Source organism: Calliopsis andreniformis, chromosome 4, assembly GCF_051401765.1.
Source record: "Calliopsis andreniformis isolate RMS-2024a chromosome 4, iyCalAndr_principal, whole genome shotgun sequence".
Taxonomy (NCBI): Eukaryota; Metazoa; Arthropoda; class Insecta; order Hymenoptera; family Andrenidae; genus Calliopsis; species Calliopsis andreniformis.
In genome coordinates this window covers 7667180-7693183 of record NC_135065.1, presented here as the reverse complement: position 1 = coordinate 7693183, position 26004 = coordinate 7667180, and the positions used below count along the sequence as shown (strand labels likewise).

At 40.7% G+C, this 26004-nt stretch overlaps 2 protein-coding genes across 3 annotated transcripts in view; one reads left to right on the top strand and one right to left on the bottom strand.

Moving 5' to 3' along the window:
• Positions 1–17458, top strand: part of LOC143177829 (uncharacterized) — a 72545-nt gene extending 55087 nt beyond the window's left edge. The window contains exon 3 of one of the 2 annotated variants that reach the window (XM_076376057.1): positions 17392–17458. The gene's annotated coding sequence lies outside the window, so the exon portion shown is untranslated. Of the gene's footprint in view, positions 1–2357; positions 2499–17391 lie in introns of those variants that run through there. The other variant, XM_076376056.1, reaches the window with a different exon arrangement.
• Positions 818–25504, bottom strand: LOC143178517 (uncharacterized). The gene is made up of 4 exons (XM_076377241.1): positions 25472–25504; positions 25238–25324; positions 25042–25174; positions 818–1097 (listed from the first exon to the last, which is right to left on the bottom strand). Exons 1-4 carry the CDS (start codon positions 25502–25504, stop codon positions 862–864), a joined length of 489 nt encoding a protein of 162 aa, XP_076233356.1. The 3' UTR covers positions 818–861.
• Between the last annotated feature and the right edge of the window lie 500 nt (positions 25505–26004).

Below are 26004 nucleotides of genomic sequence, written 5' to 3'. Positions count from 1 at the left end.
GAGGTATTCCAAAAATTGGCGGGAAACCAAAGTTAGAGTTTGGCCAAAAATTGACTAAAGTATCAGGAGAACATGATGTGCAAAGAGGTATTCCAAAAATTGGCGGGAAACCAAAGTTAGAGTTTGCCCAAAAATTGACTAAAGTATCAGGAGAACATGATGTGCAAAGAGGTATTCCAAAAATTGGCGGGAAACGAAACTTAGAGTTGCCGAAAAATCGATTAAAGTATCAGGAGAACATGATAGGCAAAGAGGTATTCCAAAAATTGGCGGGAAACCAAAGTTAGAGTTTGCCGAAAAATCGACTAAAGTATCAGGAGAACATGATGTGCAAAGAGGTATTCCAAAAATTGGCGGGAAACCAAAGTTAGAGTTTGCCCAAAAATTGACTGAAGTATCAGGAGAACATGACATGCAAGGAGGTATTCCAAAAATTGGCGGGAAACCAAAGTTAGAGTTTGCCCAAAAATTGACTAAAGTATCAGGAGAACATGATATGCAAGGAGGTATTCCAAAAATTGGCGGGAAACTGAATTTAACTTTGAGCCAAAATTGCCAAAAGTATCAGGAGAATATAATAGGATAGGAGGTATCTCTAAAGTTTTAAAAATTGGCAGGGAACGCCAATTTTTAAGAACAAGAGAGATACCTGCTGAAGGAAATAGAGAAGTGTCAGATGTGGTTTTATAAATGAATGAACACAGAATATTATTTTACAATGACATTTATTTTTGTAAAGAGATAAGCTTTTACACGATTGTAATGTACAATATTATATATTACAATAAGTATGAAGTTTTGTACGTATACAACATATTCTAATTTTTAACTTAAGTAATTTATTATAAAAATAGTTCACCTTTAATATTTCAATAAATTCAAGATGTGATAATGTTCTTGACGATACTTAAGTAAAGTAGTCTGCATTCTTACTGTGCTACGAGCTGACTGACGAACCTGGTCGAAGGGTGATGTCTTTCTGGTCGAAGGAGTCAATGACAGGGCAGATGTGGGAACTTTGGCGAAACTTGCGAGATATCGTTTCTCATCATCCAAATTGTTCACTGCACCAATATGCCGGGTACCCTGTCCGATCACTAAACAGAAGGATATAGGATATTAGTTACCTCAGCAAAGAGAACACAAAGAGAAAAGAACGCGAGTAAAACAAATAAAAGAAATTCAGAACAACGAAGATTTAAACTTATCTGCGATTAGATTCTTGAACAAAGACACTTGACAATGTCCCTCGGTGGATCTTGTATCCTACGGCGTATGGTCTGACCTCTGACCAAGGATGACGCATCCTCGAAGTCCCATGGGCCTCGACAGGGACGAGGAGAAGGGAGCCTAGGGACCGTCTGAGGAGCTCCACGATGCACACCCTTCGAAGTCTCAGGAGCGACTGAGGAGCGCGGCGGGCGTAGAGAGTATTTATGCCTTTTCATGGGACTTCTCGTAAGACATGCTGCTCGTGAGGCAGCATGTATAGTGGAGAGGGAAATTCTCAACAACTTGCGCCCCCAATTTGGGCATCACAGCCCTCCTAATTAGGCGCCGCCTCGTGTGCACCAGCCCAACTAAACCTATCACATCTCTACTTCACGTTATCGATAATACCCAGACCTTAATAGTAGAGAATAGATACATTACAATTTCTCATAAATGGGAAACAAGGGATGGAGTCTAAAAAAGCGAGCAAATATTTTCAAAAAATATCGAGTATCGCGAGCCTGTAACAAAGGAATATTCTGTCTTCAATACACGTCGATGATATTAAAACGAAAATTTATATTATGCCCGAAGGGATTCGCTGTTATCGATGCACCGTCAGCACAATAAATTGCCACGATAACCGTGGTCGCAATTTATATTTTGCATTGTATTTCCTCAATCCCTCAAAATTGCCGTGGAGCACGAACAATTGCGGCCCGACCATGCTCGAACGATCGCAGTATCGGCCTTCGAACGAGGTCCGTTCGAGAGAGCCTCGATTACGGCTAATACTCTTGATTAGCCGGTCTATTGGCCTGCCAAAGGATGCAGCAGAGTTTGCACGCGTCCGCTCTCGTGACAGCTGGGATGAGCTGTGGATCTCCTAGCGTTCCAACGTCTCGACGGTTTAATCATTCGGAATAATTGGAAAGTCGCGAGGAAGCTGCACGTAGACGTAATTTTCCCCGATAAAAACTCGCTGCTACCACTGCCCCGAGTAATTCCCTGGATGGCGAAGAGCGTACCCATTCTCTGATATCGCTATATTCCTCGAACATTTTTCGTGACTACCCGCGCGACTTTTGCGTCTCGATGGCTGTGCACGATAATTACCAATTAACGCTCATAATGGGCTGTTGCAGTGGGCTGGTTCTATGCGTGCGCCAAGTTGATCTAGAGGAGGGTACATTAGCGTCGTTTGGCTATAATGAGGCTGATCATGGTTGCTGCATTGTTTGCGGGAGATAGGGAGCTGTGGATGAGGTACAGGCTTGATGGAGGCTTGGACATATTCGGTAATGAAGTTATGTTCGTTTGGAGCTGGGAACTTGGAGTATCCTTGGAAGGTATTTGGGAGAGGTCTGATGAATCCTTTATCGAGGGAATATTTTTACCTGTAGCAGGACTGTACAAACAGGACTGTGTAAATGAAAACTGTTACTTGGTTGGGTTTTCATGATTAAATAGTCTATTTATATTTTGCAAATATTGGAAAATTATTTAGGAAGGAAAGGGAAGGTTTGTACGAGGTATAGAGTCACTCACTGATGAATAACAGTTTCTAGAACAAAAATTCTAATTTATTTTGTTTAGTGATAAATTCTGGAGAACTTGATTTTGTAGAATTTAGGAGTTTGATTAGTTTATTTCGCGGTGAAATGCGTTAGGTAGACATTTGATATGCGTGAATCTCTTCCAGAAATGGGTCGATGAGGTTTATACTGGATAAGCTTATCGGCAAACTCGATAACTTAACTCTACAGTTAAGTGTTGCGTGAATTAATACTTTGAAAGCTACGTGGTATGCTAACGTCGAAATATAGAGCTTGGAAATTGAATATTAATTCATAGACATTCGCAGAAAATGTGGCACAAGCTACTTGAATATGGAACGAAATCAGAGTATAATTAAGAACTAATTATAACTTCGAAATGGCATAGCATTATATTATACCGATCGTCAGTGTTTGTCTATAGTTTCAATCAGAAATAATAACACCAAATATAATTCAATTCGACAGTAAATATATGAAATAATTATGACCTCGATAATTCAAATATTTTTTTCATTCTACAAACCAAAGTTTATATTTACCATTCTAGATCGAGTGAAATCTTAACATTGCATGTTTCTTGGAATCCCAAGCAAGGTTCGTGCAGGAATCAGGACACCTAACTTCAGCAGAACACTCGTAATTACTCGACACATTGATCCATACTATCAAATAACACCAAGTCCATGTCACTTATGGACAGGCATTAATCTTCGTGTATGATAGTGGCAACAGCAGATAGAAGGTGGATCGATAAAAGATATTGTTCAAGGGGCGACAGTAATACTCTGATAACGCCCCCACGATAAAGATCAGCTGAATACAAAACAGCTGTCCATAAAAATCAAGTGACATTAAACACTCAACTATGGAAAGAATTTATTTATTTATTATTTTCCTCCTTCCCAGAGAATCTTCTCGCCCCTCTATTTTTAGCCACCCTCGGATCACAAAATCCCAAAGAAATCACTCGCGTGCAAGAAGAACGTTACTCAACGCTAAAAGCTCGCCGCAGCTTTATCAATGACGTGACGCTTCCATCTAACTGGATTGCTCGCCATCGCGCGATATGTTCGCGTGCAAGATACGATTATCGAGGCCACATCAATTTTCCGCCTCTGAAATCATAGCAGTCGCTTTTTCGGCAAAAACACGATGTCCGTTTCGCCTCGTGGATTTTTCCTCGAAACAATCAGCCTGGGTGGAAAGCTTTTTATCGCTGGCGAGAGAGCGCGCTCGTGAAAACGCCAGTTAATGGATCGCCCGCGATAGGGGATGGATTTCGTTCGACAATTTTCACGGCGGGGAATTGTTAATTTTTGCGCGGCACGAGTACGACGATGGAAAAGCAAACGAGGGAAAAAGGAGACACTGTCAAGGCAGAGGTTTCTTTTCACGGGAGGATATTGTACCCGCGAGCGACGCCGTTCCATTTCCAGCCTTGTCGATCACGATACGGCGCGAGCGTCGTTTATTTCACGTTTACGGCGCGCAGCCTCGTTACTACGAACGCAGATTCCAATTAACGGGTGTCGAACATTGAAATTCAGGCGAACGAGCTCTGGTAGCCATTATACCAGCGATTCCGACGCCCGAGAGGAATCATGATACACGGACCGCCCTTAATAGATTTTTCTCGATAAACTGGCTACAGAAATGATTGTCTCGCGAATTCACTGCGACGTCGCGGGCTTGATGAATTTCAAGCGTTTTCTGAGAACGCAATTCTGTTCTAATTGGTAAATTCGAAGGGTGTTTCTACAAGTAGACTGCGGATTTTTATGCATTTATGGAAACAGACGTCATTCGAGATGGATCAGAGAGACTTTTGTAAAATATATTAGTTTAGTGAACTGGTCTCTTATCGAATGAAAATTACATGTATGCAATTTAAGAACAGATGTTCTTACCTAGAAACAATATGCTATAAACAAAAATGTCCCTATAATGAGTTTCAACACCCACGTAAAAAATTGTATAACTCTTATAATATTAACAAACATACAAAATATGAAAACTGAAGTACAACCAATAGTACTTGAAAGACGAAGTAAATTTATATTTTGGTTCCATTTCTTTAACTGCATTTACAAGAATATGAAATTTCATAAAAATTCGCGGTCTAATAAGTAAATTTCTAGTTTCTAAAAATATTATAAGAGGAATACATTGTTGCCTCAGAGAAAGTCGACCATTATGGAGACAAGCTATTGTTATTGCATCGATAAACGACAGGTGAACAATGAACCCTGCCCGTCGATATTTCAAGGCGGATCTGTGCAACGAATGACAGACTTTGAAGAGGGGCGGTCGCAATGTCTGCAGATGAAATTCTGGTTTCGTGTACCAGCACGTTCAACCCATTCCATTCGTTTCCCAGCGGTGATTTATCGTGGTCAGGGTGATATACGTTTCTTCGACTAAAAATCTTCGTTCCCTATTGCGACAAGCGGAGAAAATTCCTGTCCTGCATGCGACACTTTTGTGTCGAAGAAATCACAAAATGAATGATAGAGTAGAGTAAAAAGCAGAATAATAATACGATCATAACATTGCCAATTCGATCTTCAAACAGTCTATAAAGAAAACTATACAAAAATTATTTAGAACATTCAACGATAATGTAGAACAAAATATATAAAATCACAGGCGATTTTAAATTCTCAAAAATACTTAATTTACTTTTCACACAAATGGATAAATTACTCTTTCAATAATTTTCAAAGAGTCTTACAAATATTCCAATGCAACAAGTCCAATTTAAGTACTCTCCTAATCACCACAGTCCATTTCACCACAGCAAAGGAAAACTGTCATCGAATTTCACTGTTCAGTTTCGTCACTAAATAGACAGCCTGGCGATATGATATAACTCCGCTTTATCCAGAACTACGTACCTGCGTTTTACAATCGACAATCAGTCGTCAATCCCCCTGATGCGTTTCGGATATCTATCCAGCCGAGTCGGGGTTAACTATCGATAGAACAGCAATAGAGCCCGCGTTTGGTATGCCGATATTTCCATTCGCTCCCCTGCGCATCGAACGACAGGGTTTGACGGAGGATCCGTCATACGACGCACTCCATGGTAGCCAGATTTTATGCACTGCTGCGTATTCCCCATTTCAGCTACTTCCTGGGATGCGTTGTAATCGTGGCGTTGCACGTTCTTCGGTGATCGATGGTGTTCATAACGCCCAAGTTTGTCGCTGTGTCGAGTGGCGAATGATGTACCTTGGCTTCCCAGCAAGCGAGCGTGAACGTCAGTCGCCTATTCTGCGTGGATAGACTGCAGACGTTTCTTTTAATTCTTTCAGCTGTTTGAACGTCGACAGGATCGAGAGTAGGATTGTCGTCGAGTAGCTTTGATTCATGCTGAGTCTAAATTATTATTGGCCAGCATAAAAATAAGTTTAAGTGGTCGGAGAAAAATATAAGTAGAACTAATTTAAACAGTAGCATCTCGATTAATTGGCTTATTTTGAGGTTTAAATCTGAAGTGACCTCTTGATAACTAATTTTATTATCTTTCCAGAATTTTGAATTAGATTTAGAATTGCTAAATTAGTTCCAGTATTAATGAATATTCTACTGGATCTTAGAAAGAGAGTATTAATAAGGGGTATTAATGTGATGTTATACCTATATATAGTGATCAGAGATGAGTGTATAGAGAGACACTACATTATGAGAAATTAATTACTTTTTCTCTCCCTGTCAAAATATTGTTCTATTCCCTATAACTCAACACTGTTTGAAGTAATAATAAAGTATAAAACCGATACACAACTCTGTCCAAGACATGGTCATTTAATTACTTCAAACAATACCAATTTTCTGATGGGTCTAGATCGAAACGCAATCACCATCATATATTTAATCACAGAGGAAGAATCCACGGAGCTTCGAATATTCCATCATGGTCCTCCATTTCATAACAGAGCCCTCTAATAAAAGACCACAGAATCGAAGTTTATTAATCCACCCCAAGCCACGTTCGATTTAATTACCAAAAATTCTATGGCTTGAATGCATTCGATCAAAACAGTTGGCCATCGGCGTTTCATCAGTTTTCCAATATGCGTCGAGTTAACCGCGGCGGTCGTAATTCAGAGTCGCGATTACTCTCCCATTACACTGATTTTCATCGTTAGAAGACAAAAGGGGCGCGAGTTTCCGCGTTCAGAGCTCGCGTCCTCGTAATTTTCACTTTCCACCGTTCCCACATTTCACAATACCAGATGAGAGTGCAAATGAAGAGAAAGGGAGAACCCCTGAAAATTCTTGGCATGGAAATCCCGCGGAAATTTGGACCACCCTTCCGGCTGGCCCTTTGTGAACGAGAATCTTCTAGCCCCTGGTGTCATGCTCCCCTCGTATCTCAACATTCCTCGCTCTTTCTCTTCTTTTTTTTATATCGTGGGGCGGAATTAGATATTTCCTGATCTCGGGCGTGGAACTGGGAACACAGCAGTCAGTTGGGGATTAGAAGCTTTACTTGGAATTTAGAAGCTTCCAAATATTCAAATATTAATATTACTATAGAGGATGCTTCCCGCAATTGCATCACCTGAATTCTCTTGTGAACTATTTCTTCTATGAAAAATGTTTCAAGTGAAATTTGACCTCAGGTCTGAGCTATAGAGGGTGGTAAAACTACAAATATTAAATTTTAGGATGTGCAGACGGACCTTGCCACTGTTTGCCAAATATGATAAATAACTTTCTCTCAAAAATAATCGTATCATAAATTCTGCCCCGCTAAAAACCAATTTTCAAACTCATTTAATATTTTTCAATATCCTTATTCCCATTCCTAGAACAGCTGTTCTGTTATTCCTTCTATCAAACCTCTGACACTATCTTTACTAAAAACACCCAAAAAATTATTTTCATATTTACAGTTCTCCAAAATTTCGATACCTCCATCTATATTCCACTGATAGAGCTTCCAAAGTAAAAGGTCGCTGAAAGCTGGAGTGGCTCCAACAATATAGTTTGTAAGAATAATTTCTACGAATAAAACGTAAGGAAAAGAAGATCCAGGGCGGACAAAGTGGAACGAATTACGAGACGAGGATAATGCAAACAGATTTATTAGCGGGACAACCGGTGTTGCGAGACGAGAGTAATCGCGTTGAGCGACTTTTAACAAGAGCTACCACCTCGGCGGCCGAGTATACGCTAACTAGCGGAAACCGTCTCGGTAATTATAAGTGCAAATTACGGAAGACGGTAGCGTCAAGTGCTATCCAAACTTGGAGGTAATTTCACCGCGAAGCCTGGAGAGTTTTCACGCCGCCACTTGGGCGAATTTTCGGCTGATCCCCGATAGCCCTTCAAACTTTGCTTCCTGGGGCGATTCTTTTCTCCCCGCGGCGTAAGTAAATCATTTCTCTCGGAGATACTCAGTTGCACTCAGTGCTCAGTCTACTCAAGACCTTTTGATTACCTACTGTCTGTGATATTCTATGATAAGTCTGTGTGCTCAGTTTTCTACTTTATTTGACTGTACTTTATTTTGGCAAAACTTGGGTATATGATATGTTGATTGTTTGTTGCGTGACAAGTATAATAAATTATATGATTTACTTCTTATGCTCGATCCACACGAGCGATATTTTGAAGCATGATGTTTTTTATTGTTTTCCTAATTACAAATAACGAAGGCAGAGATATGATGGTAATATGATCGTGTGTATTGGTCCTTAATGTTAGCTTCATACGAAAAGGTATTTTCATACGATTCATATAATATTCTATGTATGATTTCCTCAATTTTTTAAAATTATTATATACCAACAGTTACTAAATAAAAAATAGACATAGATGACTTGAAAATCACTTCAATAAATAAGTCTTCCTATGTTATTCAGTTACATTTGGATTCCCTTAAAAACTGTTTATTTTAGTCAAGAAAATTCTACCCCAGTCTTGATATAGTTTAAACTAAGATAAACTTCGTAGAATCATATGAACACTGATTCAACGTTCTACCTCCATCGAAATCAGCGTCAGAACTTTAATGAAAGAGGGTAAATCGAGTTCTCGAGGAACAGTAAATACATCTGTGTTGTTAGAGGTGCAGCAGAAAACGCAAACGCGTATAATTGAACAATCGAAGCGTGGCGTGGGTAATCGTGCCTGTCGAGAGAGCAGAAGCTCAGAAAGCCGAACTTCTCCGCGGGGGTTGAAGGGGCGCGCAAAGTTTCTGGGGGTGGCGGAGGCCCCGCCGACGTCGAAGAATCGAAAACGATCGAGGGAAACTTTTGCTGCGTAAACTCTGTAGAACACGTCGCTTTCGAACGCGACTTCAGGAGCCTCCATCTGACTCTGTTTCCACGAGTTCGCGAGAAGTAATTCTAATTGCAAATTATGACGCTGAAGAGAAGACGCGGATGATTTCATCAGGCTGGCGAGGGTGGCGAGCAGAGGGTGATGAATAAGAGAAATATGCGCTAGCCTTTTATGGTTATACTGTCTTTGGTTCCTGGTTCGATGATCGACGTGGAGCTGCGATGAAATTAATGGCAGACAGTATCTAATTCATTTTGTTTTAGGAATTGAAATACGAACTTGGTATATGAAATTGGAATAAATAGAAAAACTGAGAATTAGATAAATGTTAGTAGATATAAGAATTTGACAATGTAGAAGATTTTTCAGAAGATCTTCTTTTAAGAATATCCTTCTTAATTTTAAAAATAAATATTCTTGTTTTTTTAAAAGCAAATAAAAGAATTTTTAGTACTTGCTTGAGGACTCTTAGGTATATCTGAATTTTGGAATATTGGTACCTACATCAGAAAATTACAAGTTTGTCCAGACACTTCAGCAAATCGAGTCTTCATAAAACACTGAGTACCTTCAGTTTCATAGGAATATTAAAAAAATAGGTTCTATCTGCTCTCTAATATCTCAGAGAGACTATGAAAGATTCCACTAAATTTAAACAATTTAAACAATTTCCACAATCGCTACGAGAGTTATCCTTCCCAAACACAGGTCGAGACGCATTCTTTTCCCCACAAAAGCTCCGCCCCTTAGAACAAAGATTAATTCGCGCTCTGCGCCCACCGCAGAGAACTAATGATAATCTATCTAGCCGATGTACGTCTCAGATTAATCGGAAGAAATCATGGGAAGGAAAGTTTCGCGGTGATTTATTGTTTCATGTTCGAGGGAAGGGATTGGGTCTATCAGGACTTCCTTTTTACTAAGGTACATGCAGACTAAAGTCTGTTAAAAATGTCTCTACATAAAAACGATCTCTCCCTCTTACGACAGAAGACGTGGTCGTCCTTTCACTCTTGGACAAGTCACTGGAACAAGTCCCACGAGAACACCTGGAGCTGGCATTTTGCTCGAAGAAGCTCTGGATCGCAGCAGACGTCGAAGCTTGAACAACCCTCGCGAGGCTGTGTTTTACAAACGAAAATGCTCGTGGACGTTTTTACGAGTTCCTGTGCCCACTGTGCCACTAGGAGGAAGTACAAGGCGAAAGATACTCCCTTGAAAGGAGAATAGATGCAGGTCGTAAAAGGCAGGGCGGCATGATCGAACAATAGCGCTCGAATTTCAGCGGATCGATCGGATTTGCATAGCTACGCGGAGGCATTTTCTGTACGGCTTACTTTCTTTCATGCAAACGCTGCTCAACTCGCAGACGCTATTAAGTTCTGCCAGCTTCGATCCTTCGGCTGGAATTCAATTTCCTTTCCCGATCGAGTGCCTTCGCTCGATCTTAGGCTCAGCTCGTGTCACGGATACTGCTAATTACTCGGAACGACATCGATGGAAGATTCAATTAAAAGGGGAAGAACCTCGCGGGAAACGGCCTCTGTGTCTCTTTTTCAGCGCTGGTTCCATTAGGAAGCTCGTTTTCGAGTACCCCGTGGAGCTTCTGAAGTTTCAATTTCACGAGTCGTTGGGCTCCTTTCGGTGGGGACCTAATGATCGATGCACGAAGGAGCTTGAATAACGAGCTGTGTTGTCAGATGCCAGGATGAAATGCCTTGTTAGAGTGCTACATGGTACTTGTCTGCATTGTGTACGTTACTTAAGGTAATCATTTCAAGCACCTCCTATAAAAATTATCAGACACTAAATGACAGAACACAAAACTTGCTACATCTCGTGAAGAAGGTCCAGTAGGACATGTTTAGATGAACTTTTTTCATTGATTTCTAGATAGTGAATCAGCCTCTGAATATTACCCATATTGTGGGACACCTTGTGCAATAATATAATAGCATAATATCATTGAAAGACATTTCATCTGGGAATCTGGCGACACTGATAACGAGTATCAGTCGATGGACACGCTTTCATTCGAGCTTCTCGACTACCGCGCGGTGCCTTTATTGCTGCCATCTGTCTTTGGGTTGTTGGCTGCGAGCAGGAAGTATGTAGTGTCACTTGAAATAGGAGAGGCGGCCTTGCTTGAAATGTTGCTATACGTGCAGCTTGAAATAGGGGAAACCGTAGAAAGCCTGGAAATCTTGTGCCACTGGAACCTGTAGAGACTTTTCTGAAACGAAGGAACTATCGTTCAGAATAATCGAATAGTGGATGTGATTGTGAGAGGCGAGAGAAAATTTTCGGAATAATTCTGCATTTAGGAAATGAGAAAACTGTGATTCTGAATTTATGTGTCAGTTGGCAATATTTAAATTTTGGAAAAACGCTTGAGGCATACTTGTCAAATAATATAACAGGTTGTATGAAATTAATTTTCGGAATAATTACGTTTCGTATGCTCAACTCAGTTGTTGTTTTAAAATTAATGAATACAGATGGGGGAGGATGATTTTTAACGCGGTTCGATTGATCAGAATACAAAATGTGGAATATAAGGCCATGTGTACCTGATACAGTATTTAATATTACGCGTGTGAATGTATGGTAGATGTTTGAAATTAAAATTAGAAAACGTGTGTAAAATTGTAAAATTGTATGTCTAAAATGTTCTGAATAAACTTTAAGCAATTTTTTATCTCAGAATATATTACTTGCTGTCATCAAGAATTGAATGAATCTTCCTTTTATTTTATTACATAAAATAATCCCCAAATTTTCTCTCACCTGTTATAGTACATTTTCGCAGATCTAATGTTCAAAACACGCAGAAGAGGAAACAGTAGCTTTAGAAATAAATCACGCGTAGCACGTTCGAGCTTTCGAAGCGAATAAATCAGCGAACGGTGGGCCATTAGACGCGAGGTACGCTCGAAAGTCCAGCTTTCGTTCGTCGAAGGGGTTGCTTACCCCTTTTGACTGCCACGACCCGTCTCCAGAAGAGCGACGAGCCGCGAAAACTTTCGACGTCCCTCGAATCTCCTCGCACCAGTTTGTCGCTTCATTTATCTTCTGCTGTTATCGCGACCAAAAGTTGCGAAAAGTCTCGTGAGCGATGGCTGACTAACTAATGATGTTTGAAGGCGAAATGAGGAAACAACTTCCATTTCACCTTTGAGAATGAAGCTTCTCTTTGGCAAACAAAAATTCACAAATATTCAAATTTTTAAGTACATAAATCTAGAAGCTTTTAAATATACTCAATTTTCAAAATCTCCTCTCTGCTTTAGCATTGGTTTACAATCTCTCCTTGCTAGTAACTTCATTGTTAATTCAAAAACTTAATTATAATTATAACTGAGCACCATTTTACTCAATAAATATTAAAATTATATGTCAACATTAAACACCACAAGTTTATGATCTCCAGACAAAGACAGAGAAATTCTATAACTACACGCTAGCAATGTAATTTCATATATACCTCCTACTTGAAATTTAAAATTATTCTTCGAGAAGCAGAGAGAGTTACTCGGCGAGTAAAAATACGAATCGCCAGGAAAAACTAATATTTTCACAAGATATGGTGCGTTAAATCTATTAGGGCGTGAATATCGTTATGAAAGAGACGTTCTCAGGTGCACAACTGACATAACGATAATACAAATTGGTCGTTTCCGTCGAGAGAATAGCCCGCGTGCATGGAACAAAGAGCTCGTTATAAATTTCACGTGCTTTAAATTAATCGCTTTACTGAATCCGTGAAATACGCGGAACGTTTCTGCCTGGTCCTCTCGAGTAAATCACGGGACAACGACGAGACCCCGCGTAATTACAATTAATTAAAAGTTAGTTCAGCGTGGTGAGTGGCGCGTATATTATGTCAGCGTTACCTCCTCGTACATGGATGGATGTTACTTTGCTCGATAGAGACGCTTTCCTCCATCAGAAGTGCATTCTACGCTGCAGTACAGGGAATCGCAGAACTTCGTCTCGTTTTGAAAACGTCTGAAGCATAAAACTTCGATGAAGCATAGATTCTACGTTTGTCGAGTGGTTCTATACGTGGTATTATCTCTCTAAATTCGTCTCAGTGTTGCATAATCAATCAACGCAGCGATGCAAATTCTCGAACGCGTCGGGTAGAAGTGATGGATTAAACGGGGGATCAATTTGCAAGACGATATTTTACACTAGACCTCATAGATCGCTGCACCGAAACGAGAAGGTTTAATGGAATCCATAACACGCGTAACAAGCTCGCGTTTCAAAATAATCCCTTGCTCGTGTGCTCGTAAAACGGACAGCAGCGCCAAGGGTTAAATCGGGTTTCATTACACCTCGCTTCGATAGGCAAGACGCTGACGCATTCCTAGACACAATGTCGCTCTGCGATGATTTCCTGTCGCGACGGGATTCCATAATTCCGTGGGAACAGCGGGAAAGCTGCTTAAGGGATTTCCATTCGCCTGACACCAGTCACTTGATGAAGAAGACTCTGCGTTTGATATGTCCTTTGTCATAATTTGTGGTGCATAATAAGTACCAATTAATAAGCTTCAACTTTGCATATCAAAAAGGAACACATGGAAAAGAAATTGAGAATTCTGTAGTGTCTTTTTTATCTACTGCTCTTTTCAAATTGTTAACTTCGAGACCTGAACTTGGGTCACACATGAAATCGATGTAACGAAAATTCAATCTCAATACAAGGTGAAAAGACAATAATTCTGAGAGATGTTAGATGTTCAGAAATACGAAACAGAATCCACCTACCTGGGAATTCGCTAAACTCCCCTGCATCCAGCTATGAATAACACGCTCCTCTGCAGCACAGTAGGAGGGAGAACAGAGAAGACGATGATCGTCACAGCACACGTGGATCGAAAGTTCCCGCGGCAGCCTGCTCGTATCACTGTAATTTCATTCAGTCGATTCAATGATTCGTAAACAATGATACGGCTTTATCGCGCACCTCGACGCCCACGGGAATGAATACATTATGCATGAGAGGAACGGGGTGGGCCCTATTGTTCCGCGACAAAACAGAGCCCTCTAAGAGCGCGAGCAAACAACTTTTGTCATCGAAACGCGCGACGCGAAATGTGTCTGTCCGGTTAACCCGTTTTCTCGACAATCTTTCTTCAAAAGTTCGACAGAGTCAGGGGAACGCGAGAAATTCGAGTTTTTGAATGTGAATAGTTTTGTTATCGAACTTGGAGGACAAAATTTGAAGTAATTCGAATTTATGGATCCATGGATTTTTGTAGAATGATTCAGAATTATGGAACAAGTGAGCAGAGTATGATGAAGGACCGTTTTTTGAGAAGTTCTGTTTTGTTACTATGTTCTAGTTGCATTTGGTATTTATTTCTACATTTTTTCAGGAGATCTATATTCTATCTTCGATTCATGTAATCTGTCATACATTCTGTGTTTTATATTTTGCTTTGTGTATTCCATGTTCTATGCTTGGTTTTCTGCATTCTGCATTCTACACTACATAGTTTGTATTTTGTACATATTTTAAATTCTGCCTTCTACGTACCAGGTCATAGAGCCTTTTTCCTATGCTCTGTATTTAAAATTTGTGTGTTTTGTATAGGACATTAGAAACTTTATATTGTATATTCTAGGTACATTCTACACCGCGTATACTGAATTATATATTACTTTCTACAGTACCATATTTTACACATTACATTCTACGTCCTAGATTTCATATTCTGCGTTCCTTTTTCTGCACTCTACTTCCCAAGTTCCAAGTTCTAAGTTCTACATTTTTCGTTTCATTGCAAATTCCAAACTCTAAATTCAGTGTTCTTATCCCATAATTCACTCACATGTCCAACATTTGATTTCAATGAGACACGCTTACATTTTACCCGAACACGATAAATCTACCATCCCTTCAAGAAGATAAATCCTCCTTCCATTTAAACGAGATAAACGTATATACATTCTACTTCGACGAGACAAATGCGACTGAACGCTTCATCAGCGATGGAAAGGGGTCGAACCCAAGTCGAATAACGTCCGCGAGCGCGAGTCGATCGAAAAACGTACAAAAGCAGCTCTGCCTCGTTCAGATTTTATTATCCATCCTCTCTATTGTCATTGTCCCTTAATTTTCTAAAGCGACACCGAAGCTTTTGTTTAACCAGCTTTTATAGACGTTTTTACGCGATTCGGGAGACGAGGAGTCGCGGCATTAAGGTTCCATTAACGTGATTAGATGGACCGAGCGGAGGAACGTTCTCGTCCCTCTTTTAACGATTCTAATGCTCGTTTTATCCCATTTAAAGGATCTCTCGGCGGCCTTTCACCGTTCTTCGCGAATTTCAGAAAATTCTGTACCAAAGCCCCAAGAAGCTGTTTCGCCAGTCTCCGTGGGAGTCCCAGTCGCATTCCTTCGTCAGAGAAACCGAATTAAGGAGAGTCCCATTGATTCCACGCCGTAAAAGCTCCTTTCTAGATAAAACACTGAAATTTAATCTCACAGGCATCACGTAGCACTATACCTCTCACAGAGCCACAATCTCTCAAACACGTTTGCTTCACAATCATTCACCACCTCACAAAAGAAAAATAAAAAACGAAACTTCCCTTTTCAATAAAAATTCTCACACTCGAATCCCCAGGATCCACAATCTCCTTCGTCTCCACCAAGAGACGCGTACCTCGATCCTCCAGAAGACCATAAAACTGGTGCCCCGAAAAATCGACCCAGATACGCGTCCATTCGCAGAGCAAGTGTCCATCGGGAATCGCTGACAAAATTCGGTGAATCGTCATGTTGATGGATCTCGGCGATCTATCGGCAGATGGTTCCCTCGTAAAAGCTGCTCCTCGTCGGAGCTTACGTGTCCCGTGTTTTTACACGCGCCGCCGCCCCCTCGTGGATAGAGAAATGACAGAGGGGGCGAGACAGGCGCGTCGAGAGTTCGCTGAGGGAACGGCGAGAAAGAGGCAGGGGAGAAGGTTGAAGTAGGGGTTATTAACCGGCAGAATGTCGGCCGAGCTGGCCGTGACGGTGCCGCCCTGCCAGCTAAAAATATTCTTTCGCGTATAAACGTCAGCCGAAGGGAAGAAGGCTGCAGGAATCCCAGCTTGTCGACCGCCAGAACGAGATTATTCTCGCGGCTTTTGGATGTCTCTTAGTCTTTCCTCTTTATCTGCCGGCCTTTATGGGGATTTTGCCGCTTACGAGCCGCGAAGTCCCTGAGAAGCGGCTGAGATAGCTGGAAAACAAATGGGCGATAGTGTTGCTGGTCGCTGGACAGAGTTCACGAGTTGTGATCGTGTGCTTATCAGAGTGGGCAGATTAGATTTGAGATTCGGGGGGAATGTAATGAATGGCTTGGACTGAGGTGTTTGAGTCTTTGCTGTGGAAATGGGTAAATGGGTCGTGCTGTGATTTTGTAGCCTGGGATTAGTTGGAATATTAGAGGAATAGAATATGATTCAATTTGTAATAGTGGATTAGATTGGGAAGGAACAGAATTTAGTAGCTTGAGCTAAATTATTTTTTCAAATTCAGTGAAGAATAGTTCGTGTATCGAAATATATATCGACAGGAATTAGAGGTAGCTAGAAGATTTCATGAAGTCACAGAATTTAATATTGAGAATATTTCCTGAATAAGATAGTTGAGTCGGTACTCAATAGTCCATCACTTCAATAAGTAAAATATTGTTATCTGAACTTTCTCAGATTAATCACACAATAAGATTAGATATCTGATTACACCATACAATATTTTTAAATAACAAAATCAATAAATAAGTACTTCAAAATCAGTATTTATTGAAGTGATCGACTACTGGGTACTGATCGAGTATCGAGTCAACTACCTTAGATGTAGCTACTAAGTTCTTCTTTCTTAGTAAATACCATTAATTTAATGTAATTTAGTTATTAAAAGAAGTCCTTCGCTTTCCTTCAACTTAAACGTATTTTTTCATTAAAAGAGTCGACATTTCTTACTAAGTGATCGACTACTCGGTCAACTACCTTATCAGACTTGTTCTAAGTTACTATCTAACCCAAGATACAAACGTTAAAGGAAAAGGAAAGAGGAGCCAAAGAACGTGTTACTATTCCTCACGTGTCACGTAGACACCACGAAACAGTTACTTTCCCGAAGGCCCCCAGAAACAGGCAACAGCTTGCGGCTGACTCTAGCGTGGACTCTCTACTAGCAAGACAGTAATGCAAGTCGTGTCTGTGTCGACCAAACAGGGGACACTCGAGCGACGGGTATCGTTTACTTTACCTGGGGACACGGTTCCTCCAGGCGTGCCAATTTAATTGCAACATTTTTCAGGAAGACGAGACCTCTACCCAGAAGAGACACCAAGAGCAGCGGTGCAATTGACCCACGCGTCGGTTCCTTGATACAGAAAAGTCAGCCAGCTAGGTTAGGGGCTCAACACACCGCGGAAATTTGCCAAGAATATGCTAGTGGCACTGTAACACTGTGTTCTGGCGCGACTTGGTACGCGGCGCGTATGCAGATTCCACGTGAGGGTTGTAAATCTTCTGGGACGCGAAGTGAGTTTGGAACGTGGAATACAGTAACGAAATGGCTGAACCTGTGGCAACTGTTCTTGAAAAATGGTCCTGGGAATCGTTTTTGATAGGGAGGGGAGGAATATTTGTTTGATGGCGAAAAATTTAGCGGTACACAGTGATAAGTACAAGTACTGTCAGAATAAAACTAGAAGACTATACAGTTGAACGTAAAATCTACTTGTCGGGGAAATTTCAACACTTGTCACTAGAAGAATTTTTAAATTCACTTACACAGACACTTTTCGGTTATTTTCTTTTTGTAGATTATTGTTAAAACATAGTTTGATTACCACTGTACACTTGTTTTCACTACACTGGGTAGATATAACCTTGAATGATGGATACTGCGAGAAATTGAGACCCGATTGACCTGAATATCCCCGCGGCTGACACGAGTCTACTAAGTCACCTCTGTGACGAATACACTATGAGGCCCAGGACGAAACGCACCCCACCCCTTTTCTCCCTTCCCTCACTTTCCCCACAATTACTGGTTCTGACACTACCAATCTACTATTAATCATCAAATACTGTATTGCATCATCTAATGTATGCTAGTTTACGACTTTTCTGTATCAAAATTTTGTATATAAAAAATAGTAATAATATATTATTAATTAATATTAAAACTATTGGTGACACATTTATTCTGAAATGCCTCTTAAGCTATATACCTTACTATATCTTACATATGAAATAATTATATTTTCTCTCTCTTTCTGTTATTAATAATTTTTTTTGGCTTTCTTTTTTTCTCTTGCAAAACTACAGTATTTCTTCATGTCTTTTACCTTCTTCATACTTTGCCACTGTATGACCATTGATTAACCCTTTCAGACCTGATGCAAATTACAATACTCACTGCCTTTCTACTTCAATATCTGACTTAAAGTATTGAAATTCTGCCTGCAATTATGAATAAACCTTTCCTTTCTTTTTTATATTTTTGATAAATCAGATCTGAAAGGGTTAAAATAATCACACTCAGTGAGTCTACACAAAGGGTATAGAATGTAGGTAGAATGCGTGTGTATTCAAGGTTCTTAATCCCTATTAAAGAAGGCTGGTTGATAAAGAGCCAGGAGCCAGTCTCGACCATTCTGCGAGGCAATCGATCGACGAAGGACAAATGACAAGCCCTCGGCTACCGGACACTCGGAATATCTCGTGTTTGTCCAGGGGACAATGGTCAGGTTTACATTAGGACCACTTCCGCCCAATTGATTAGTCTCAATCGGTTTACCCGCTCGACTTGGTCATTCCCTACGACCACTTCTATCGATCCCCCAGCACTTTCGCAGAGAAATTGTTCGCTCCAAACTATTCTCATCGGAACCGTGAAGTCACTATATGATTTCCTTTCATCAGAAACCAATACGTTTCCCTAAGATTCGAAAGAATTCGCTCAGCTCAGAGATCACTATGCGCCTGAATAGTCCGAGGACTAGGAAGAGGTTCGACGAATGCTAAGTTGTCCATAATCGAAACGCTGTTTGTACGTTAAATTCCCCGACACGATCGGCAGGACACGCGTGAAATTCGCCGATAGCAGCTACGAAAATTAATTACCACGCTCGTCGCTTCTATCGCCCGCCGCCTGGCGTCGTGTTAATTACAATAACACCGTTTATGAATCCACGCTCGCCATCGATCCCGCCGCTCCCTGGGAACGTTAACTCCGCGGTGACGACGAACTTCGACCAACCTTATCGCATCAAATTTCACGGAGCGCTTGCATTAAACGCCACTTGGACCGTGAAGCCATAGGTGGCTACACGAAGTCAGAGGAAGAAAGATTCTACAGAGTCGCGTTTGTTATAATAGGGAAAATGGGGTGATTCTCCAGAGGAAAATAAATTGGAAAAACATAAAATACAATTTTCTGTTTCCATATTCTCTTTTCGAGATGTTCGCTAAGCTTCAATGCATTGGAGTACAATTGATGATATTAAGAGCGAAGTCAACAATTTTTAAAATATTTTTTATTTTATTCGCTCGTGTAGACAATTATTATAAATAAAAAAGGTTTTTCTGGAAATTCGAATTTGTTGAGTTCGCCCTTATTACCTTCAATGCCCCAATTTCAGGCTTCAAGGGAACTTTTAGTTTGTAGTAGATACTGTGACTGGTCAGACCTAATGCACTTCTCGAAGATCTATCATGTTAGACAAAGTGAATGACAATAATGAGTGTTAGAAATTTTAATGGTTAATTCTACAAGTAAAATTGTATTACGACGTCGTGTTTGAGGCTTCATTTCAGAGTGATTAATTTGCTGCAAGAACGCCTACAGTTCGCAAGAAGTGTGTCTGACTATGTGCTTATTCTACTACTGGCGCGCCTCAGCGAGGTCAGTCGCAGCGGTGGCAGTAGAATAAGTTAAGTCAGACACAGCCCACGCGCATTTTAGGCGTACCTTTAATAAATACTAACTTTGAAACAAATATTTAAAAATTTATCATTAGACCACGGAATTTTAATTTAATTTAATTTATTTATAAACGGGACGTACCCCTTAGTATATATTAGTTTGAGTTATTTGGAGGTTAACATGTAGAATCACCCTTTAAAATTTCGAACATCTACTATCGTTTAATTGAAATTTCCTCTCAATTATGTACGAAACAAAATGCGATATAAAAGAATATAAATTCTACTTCATATCTTCAACTTACTTTCTCACATAAGATCACCACGTTCCCTCTCGCGCCAGTGCTTTCAAAACACTTTGTAGTTCCACTTATCTTCTGAACCATTCTTTCCATGAATATCTCGTATCCCTGATATTTCATTGTCAGTGTAAACTTTTTCGTGTTTGCGCCAGAAACTACGCTCGGAGATCGCCACGACGAGCAGCTCGTTCCTTATCAACTCATTTTTCGCGAGCTGCATCGGCGGTCCGCACGTACGGAAGATGCATAAAGTTTCCCTGGCTCGTATTAATGCAGAGATACGTGCGCGGCGGTGTTCCTGGTCGCGATACAACCGCTTCGATCGAGCTTGCCGTAACTTCGTCCCCCAGAACTCGAGCAAAGTGCATTAGCCAGATGAAACGGAATTCGCGGGGATGCGATCTCAGCGTGGATGTTCTTATCACACTCGCTCCACTATACAATGCTGATGTACCACGTAATCGCGGACCACTTTTCACGCAATTCTTTTTAGGTGTTTTGTAATAATAAACAGGGGCGTCGTGGGGATGATTTGTTTGTGTAACGCTTGTTGGTAGTAGACGTTTATGAATTTTGATAATTATAGGTAGAGTACTTACCCATATTTCTGTGTCTGGATTGAAATCGCTGATGGAAAAAGATCTCTTATACATAAACTCAGAAATTTGTTCTTCATATAAAATTGGTTATTAATATGTAGAGCAGTAGATTTCATATTATTCTTGCCTATCACCTTTATCTATTTTTAATCATTATTTTTTTACACCAAATTTTTTACTCCACAATTTTCTATATCAAACAGTAAAAGTTGAGTTAATATACATACTGAGAATTTTCTTCAGTCAATTAGGGGTTAAATTTCAAAATCAGGGAATCTACATAGACGTCCACCTCCTCCATTTGTCACTTCAGACAGTAAAAATTAGGTCAATATAAATACTAGGACTCCCTTAATCGATTAAGAATTAAATTACAAAGTCATGGGATACAGATAAACGCCCTCCTCCCCCATTTGCCACTTGAAACAGTAGAAATTGAGTCAATATACATACTGAGAATCTCCCTCAATCAATTAAGGGTTAAATTCCGAAGTCAGATCCAGATAAACGTCTCCCCCATTTGTCACATCCCCATGCAAATCGTGGGCTTGAAATCCAACAAGCTCATTTATCCCCGCATTTTTTCGCCGCGGAAATCGCAATGCGATTGTCTCAGCGTCGAATCAGCGGCGAGGATCGAATCGTGAGCAGAATTTATATGTTTTGATCGGATCGTAACTATAATTTTACGGTCTCCCGGCTCATCGCAGATTTATTGCGTTTTCAATCGAAAATTGAATACAAAATGGGACAGGGGCGGGGCTTCGTGTATGGGAAGCATCGAGAGAGAATAAAGTTCGTCCTACCGCCTGCACCCCCTCGAGCGAGGAAGCAGGAACATCGCTGCAATAAGTCAGACCCCCCTGATTTTTCGATGCAAATTTTTAAACGGGATAATAAATATCCTCAGGCGAATACGTGACTCGTCTACGAAACGAGCGTCCAACGTGGCTCATCCTTCCGCCAATCTTGTCACTCCGTCTCTCCTTCCTTTTGTCCTTCCTCTTTCCCCCTTTCTCGCTCCTGCCAGCCTGCTTCGTCCCTTTTCTCGCTTCCTCGACCGCCCTCGCGCCACTCGCCACCTGAATTTTAATCCCGCCTCCCGATCGCTAAATATCGCAGCTTTCCACGCGGTTTCCCTCGACTTCTCGCGCTGGGATCCTCGTTCGATCGCCTCGAAGGATCTTCCTGCTTCCTTCGAACTTCGTGCCACTTGTTCCTCAACTATCTCTCGAGTTTCTAATTATTTTTACCTTCGAATGGAGGTCGACTCGATCGACCTATCGTCTGCTCCATTTCTTTTTCGTCTTCGCGAAGCTGCAGGCCTGAAGAGGGAACGCCTTGTTTCGCAGTTCTCGAAGGATTGAATTAACCTTGTGAAGCTTCGTTCTGTGGCCAGCCACCGATTCGAAAAGTTTCCTCGTACTTCTTCCCCCCACCCTTCTCCCTCCTCTCGTCGCCTTTTATCGCCCCGTTTTCTCGGCTAGAATAACGAGGGGATGTTAATCTGAAAATTGCCGATCTCGACACCTTCCTCACCCTGTCCTCTCGCGTCAGCTTTATTCCACAGGGAACAAGGGACGCCGAATATTTTCCTTTCCACAGCCGATTGAATATGGATTTCCGTTCGCTGAATATTCGATGGGATTCCGCGTAACTCGCAAGATATACTCGCGATAATCTCTTCGTTTGCTCGTCCTTTGCGGGTGCTACTCGTGGAGTTAGCGGATTGAACGAAATTTATTCTCTGTTGCCAGTTTCCCTGCCTCGTGTCTTTCGGTTGCTAGCGCGTGTTCACGTTTCCCTCTTTTCTTTTTAAACAGTGGAAACTGTATAATCCGCATCCCATTAGAGGCTTTTCACTTCGAGTTTTCATTCATCGTTCACTTTTTAGTAATATTCTGACGCTCCTCGCGGGTCGTTCGAATAATGGATTTTAAAGCTTTTCGAATCATTGGATCACGGAACTATGAATAGGACGAGATACGATGAATGCAGCGGACCGAGCATGAGTTATCTTTTGTATTTTCACAATTGTGCAAGTTTCGTTTTTATCGCGTCTGATATCACTTTGCCTTTTTCTGTTATTACTTTTCCTAACTGATGGATGGAAAATTTTAATCGGTTTCCAGGTCTTGAATTTTTACTACTGCTTTCTTGAGCTACTCCGCTGATGCCTTCGCCTTCCTCTCTGCTACTTGAATTCTCGCCGTTGCCTGCAGATTTTCACAGTCTACGGAGTTCTATTATTGCAAGGCGCAGCTCGCAACAAAAATTACTTGAACCGTTCCACTACTTTTCTATTCGGCCGCGCCCTCGTTTTTCTCCAACCGAGTCTGCTGAGAAGCATTCCTTATCTACTGTTCCCTTATATCGTTACGTTTCTACTTAATCCAAGATCTTATCTTTTAATTGCATGGATCCTACGATGAATCTGAATTATCTTGGCTACCTGTTTCATCGTTGGATTTCAGTTCCTTGGATGATTGGGAGTTTTGCCTTCACACTTTAATATTATTCATTGTTGGGAAGCATATTTTGTATTATTACCTATTCAGCTAGAAGGTGACACATACTTGTCAGTAATTTACAGGTTTATGAATTTTAATAATAAAAAATGATGGAGACAGCTACTAGAATGAGAGCACTACAGCGAGCATTAAAGTGTGGTTCAGACACCTCCAGTAATTTAGTCGAGTGGTAAGTAGTGTACAGAGTTGGCGTGGTTGCATCTGGAAAATGTGTGGTTCCATATGGTTACAGTAAATAGAATTGCCTAATTTCACACGCAGTCTCAGATGTAGCATATTAGGGCGCCAACACATTACTGTTACGTTAAGTGAAATCATGTTACATACCACAGCAAATTTATTTCATTTCATTCGTATTTCATATATAGCAAACTAGGTATAAAATAAAGGAAAATTCTCAGCTCACACTATGAATTTACTTTAGTATGGAACATGAGTTCTAATCATGACTATTGACTGAGTCAAGATATTCTCTGTACTTGAAAAATTATTAATTGTAGTGTAATCTTAACAGCTTTGCACAGCAGTTTAATAACCTACTGTGTAGGGACACTAAAAATTAATCCATTCGACGAATATGTTACTAAATTACTTACCACTAGACTATATTTCTGCACTTATCTGTTCCAGCCTTAAAACCTAAAATATTTTTCCATATTTTACGAACTTCCATTTTCCATAGACAATGCCCTGTATCTTAAAAAAATAAGAAATTCTAAAAATTGTAGAATTTTCCCCAACTCCATGTTTCTCAATTCCATATTATACATACGAAACTCGCCCTCAAAGCTTCTGTACCTGGACTACATTAAGCTATGCTAAGCAGAGGGTGTTCTAGGCCTAAGTCCAAGTCCATCCTCCATCAGATCCGAGGGTTTCGCTTGATCTAGGCTCTGGCAAAGCCAGCTTTCCGAGATCTCGAACGATGTATATGCCATACTGAGCCCAGAGCAAAGATACTTTCTTGCACGCGGAAGCACGTCGCGCAGCAGGTCACCAGCGTTAAAGGCGATCTTCAATTTCGATTCGCTGGCCCGTGCGCACGCTGTACTCCAATATCTCGCTGAATTCTGAGCTCCGCAAATTTCCGTTTTCAAATGGGAACATCTTCGATAAAGCTGACGGGTCGCGCGATAGGGAAAATGAAATGGTGGGATTTTGTGTACGAGGTGTTTGGCTACAGGTGGGGGAGAATTTAAGGGGTGACTCTAGACATTAAAACGAAACAAAAATTAGAGACTACTTATGAACTGGGTCTTGATTTTTGGTTTACTTTCAGGTTTAGGATTAATCTAAAATTTTCTTCACCTGTTCTCGAGTAACACTGCAATTGACTGTAGTATATTATACATATATACACAAAATTGAAAGAATGATTGCAGTAATTCATGTATTACTGAAAAATATTGCTGTCAGTCGCTTATAAGAAATTCCAGCTTAACAATTCTTTGCTTGTCTCTGCACCGAAAGCTGTCTCGACACTGCGGTAACAATGAGCAATATTTTGTCGCCTCTAATTGCTTAAAAACTGTACACTTGAGCTTTCCATTATTTCTGTGTCTAGAAGCTATACTTCAAAAGTGTCCTATGTTTTTCTTACCATACACACAAAAGACGCCAAAGTTGCCTAGTCGTTGCCTCACTGTATAGATAGCTTTAGACAGACGTTCCCATCCCCCTTGATTTCCATTTCTCCCAATAAGTCTTAGTCTTTCCTCATTAATTTCCAGTGTCTAACTTTAATCCTCGAGGACAACAGTTCTCGAAGGAAGGCTCTTGTGGCGCTCCCCTTTCACTTGTCTCTCTCTTATTGTCTTCCGCGAATAATCACTAAGAGAATCGAAGGAATCGCGCCTCCCCACCCCACTAAGGCTTTTCTCCCTCTGCTCGATCAATTAACGCATTTTTTCCTCGGTTCGAGCTCTAAGGACGGCTCCATTGAAAAGAATTTATTCGCCAGTAGTGGCTTTTAGCTTCCCTCCGTTACATTTTACCCTTTGCCACGTTTGACTTCGTTGCTTCTCTCAAACTAAAGAGGCCCCCCTACCTGCTTGAATAATCATTCGTTCTTTTAAGGCGTATTGGGAGCTGTCTGCTTCAAATGGTTCCTTCGCGAGCTCTCCTCGCGATCCTCCTTCGAGACGGTGCTTTTTATCTCCGTTTTTATGGCCACGCTTTGTCTTCCATCTTCCCTGGTAACGTGGAGTAATTGCTTTTTACATTGCGACTTAAAACCGACGGCTGAGTCCTTGTTCTAGCGTGGAGGATTTTAGAGCGAGAGTAATTGCGTTTTTAAGTATTTTTACCGAAACAATTGGATAATAATTCTATCAGTTTTTAATATTGGGTTGTTTCGAAAGCAATTTCGATTTCTTTTTTATGAAAAAATAACTGCACAGAATCAACAATTTTTTTTTATAATAAAGATTCGAGAATTTCTGCTGTCAAAATATATAATGACAATATTGTTCAGAATGAAGTTGGCTGGTTAAAAATACAAGGCCCCTCTTGGGAAAAAAAGGAAGTTACTTCCGAACAACCTAATACAAATTAGTCAGAACAG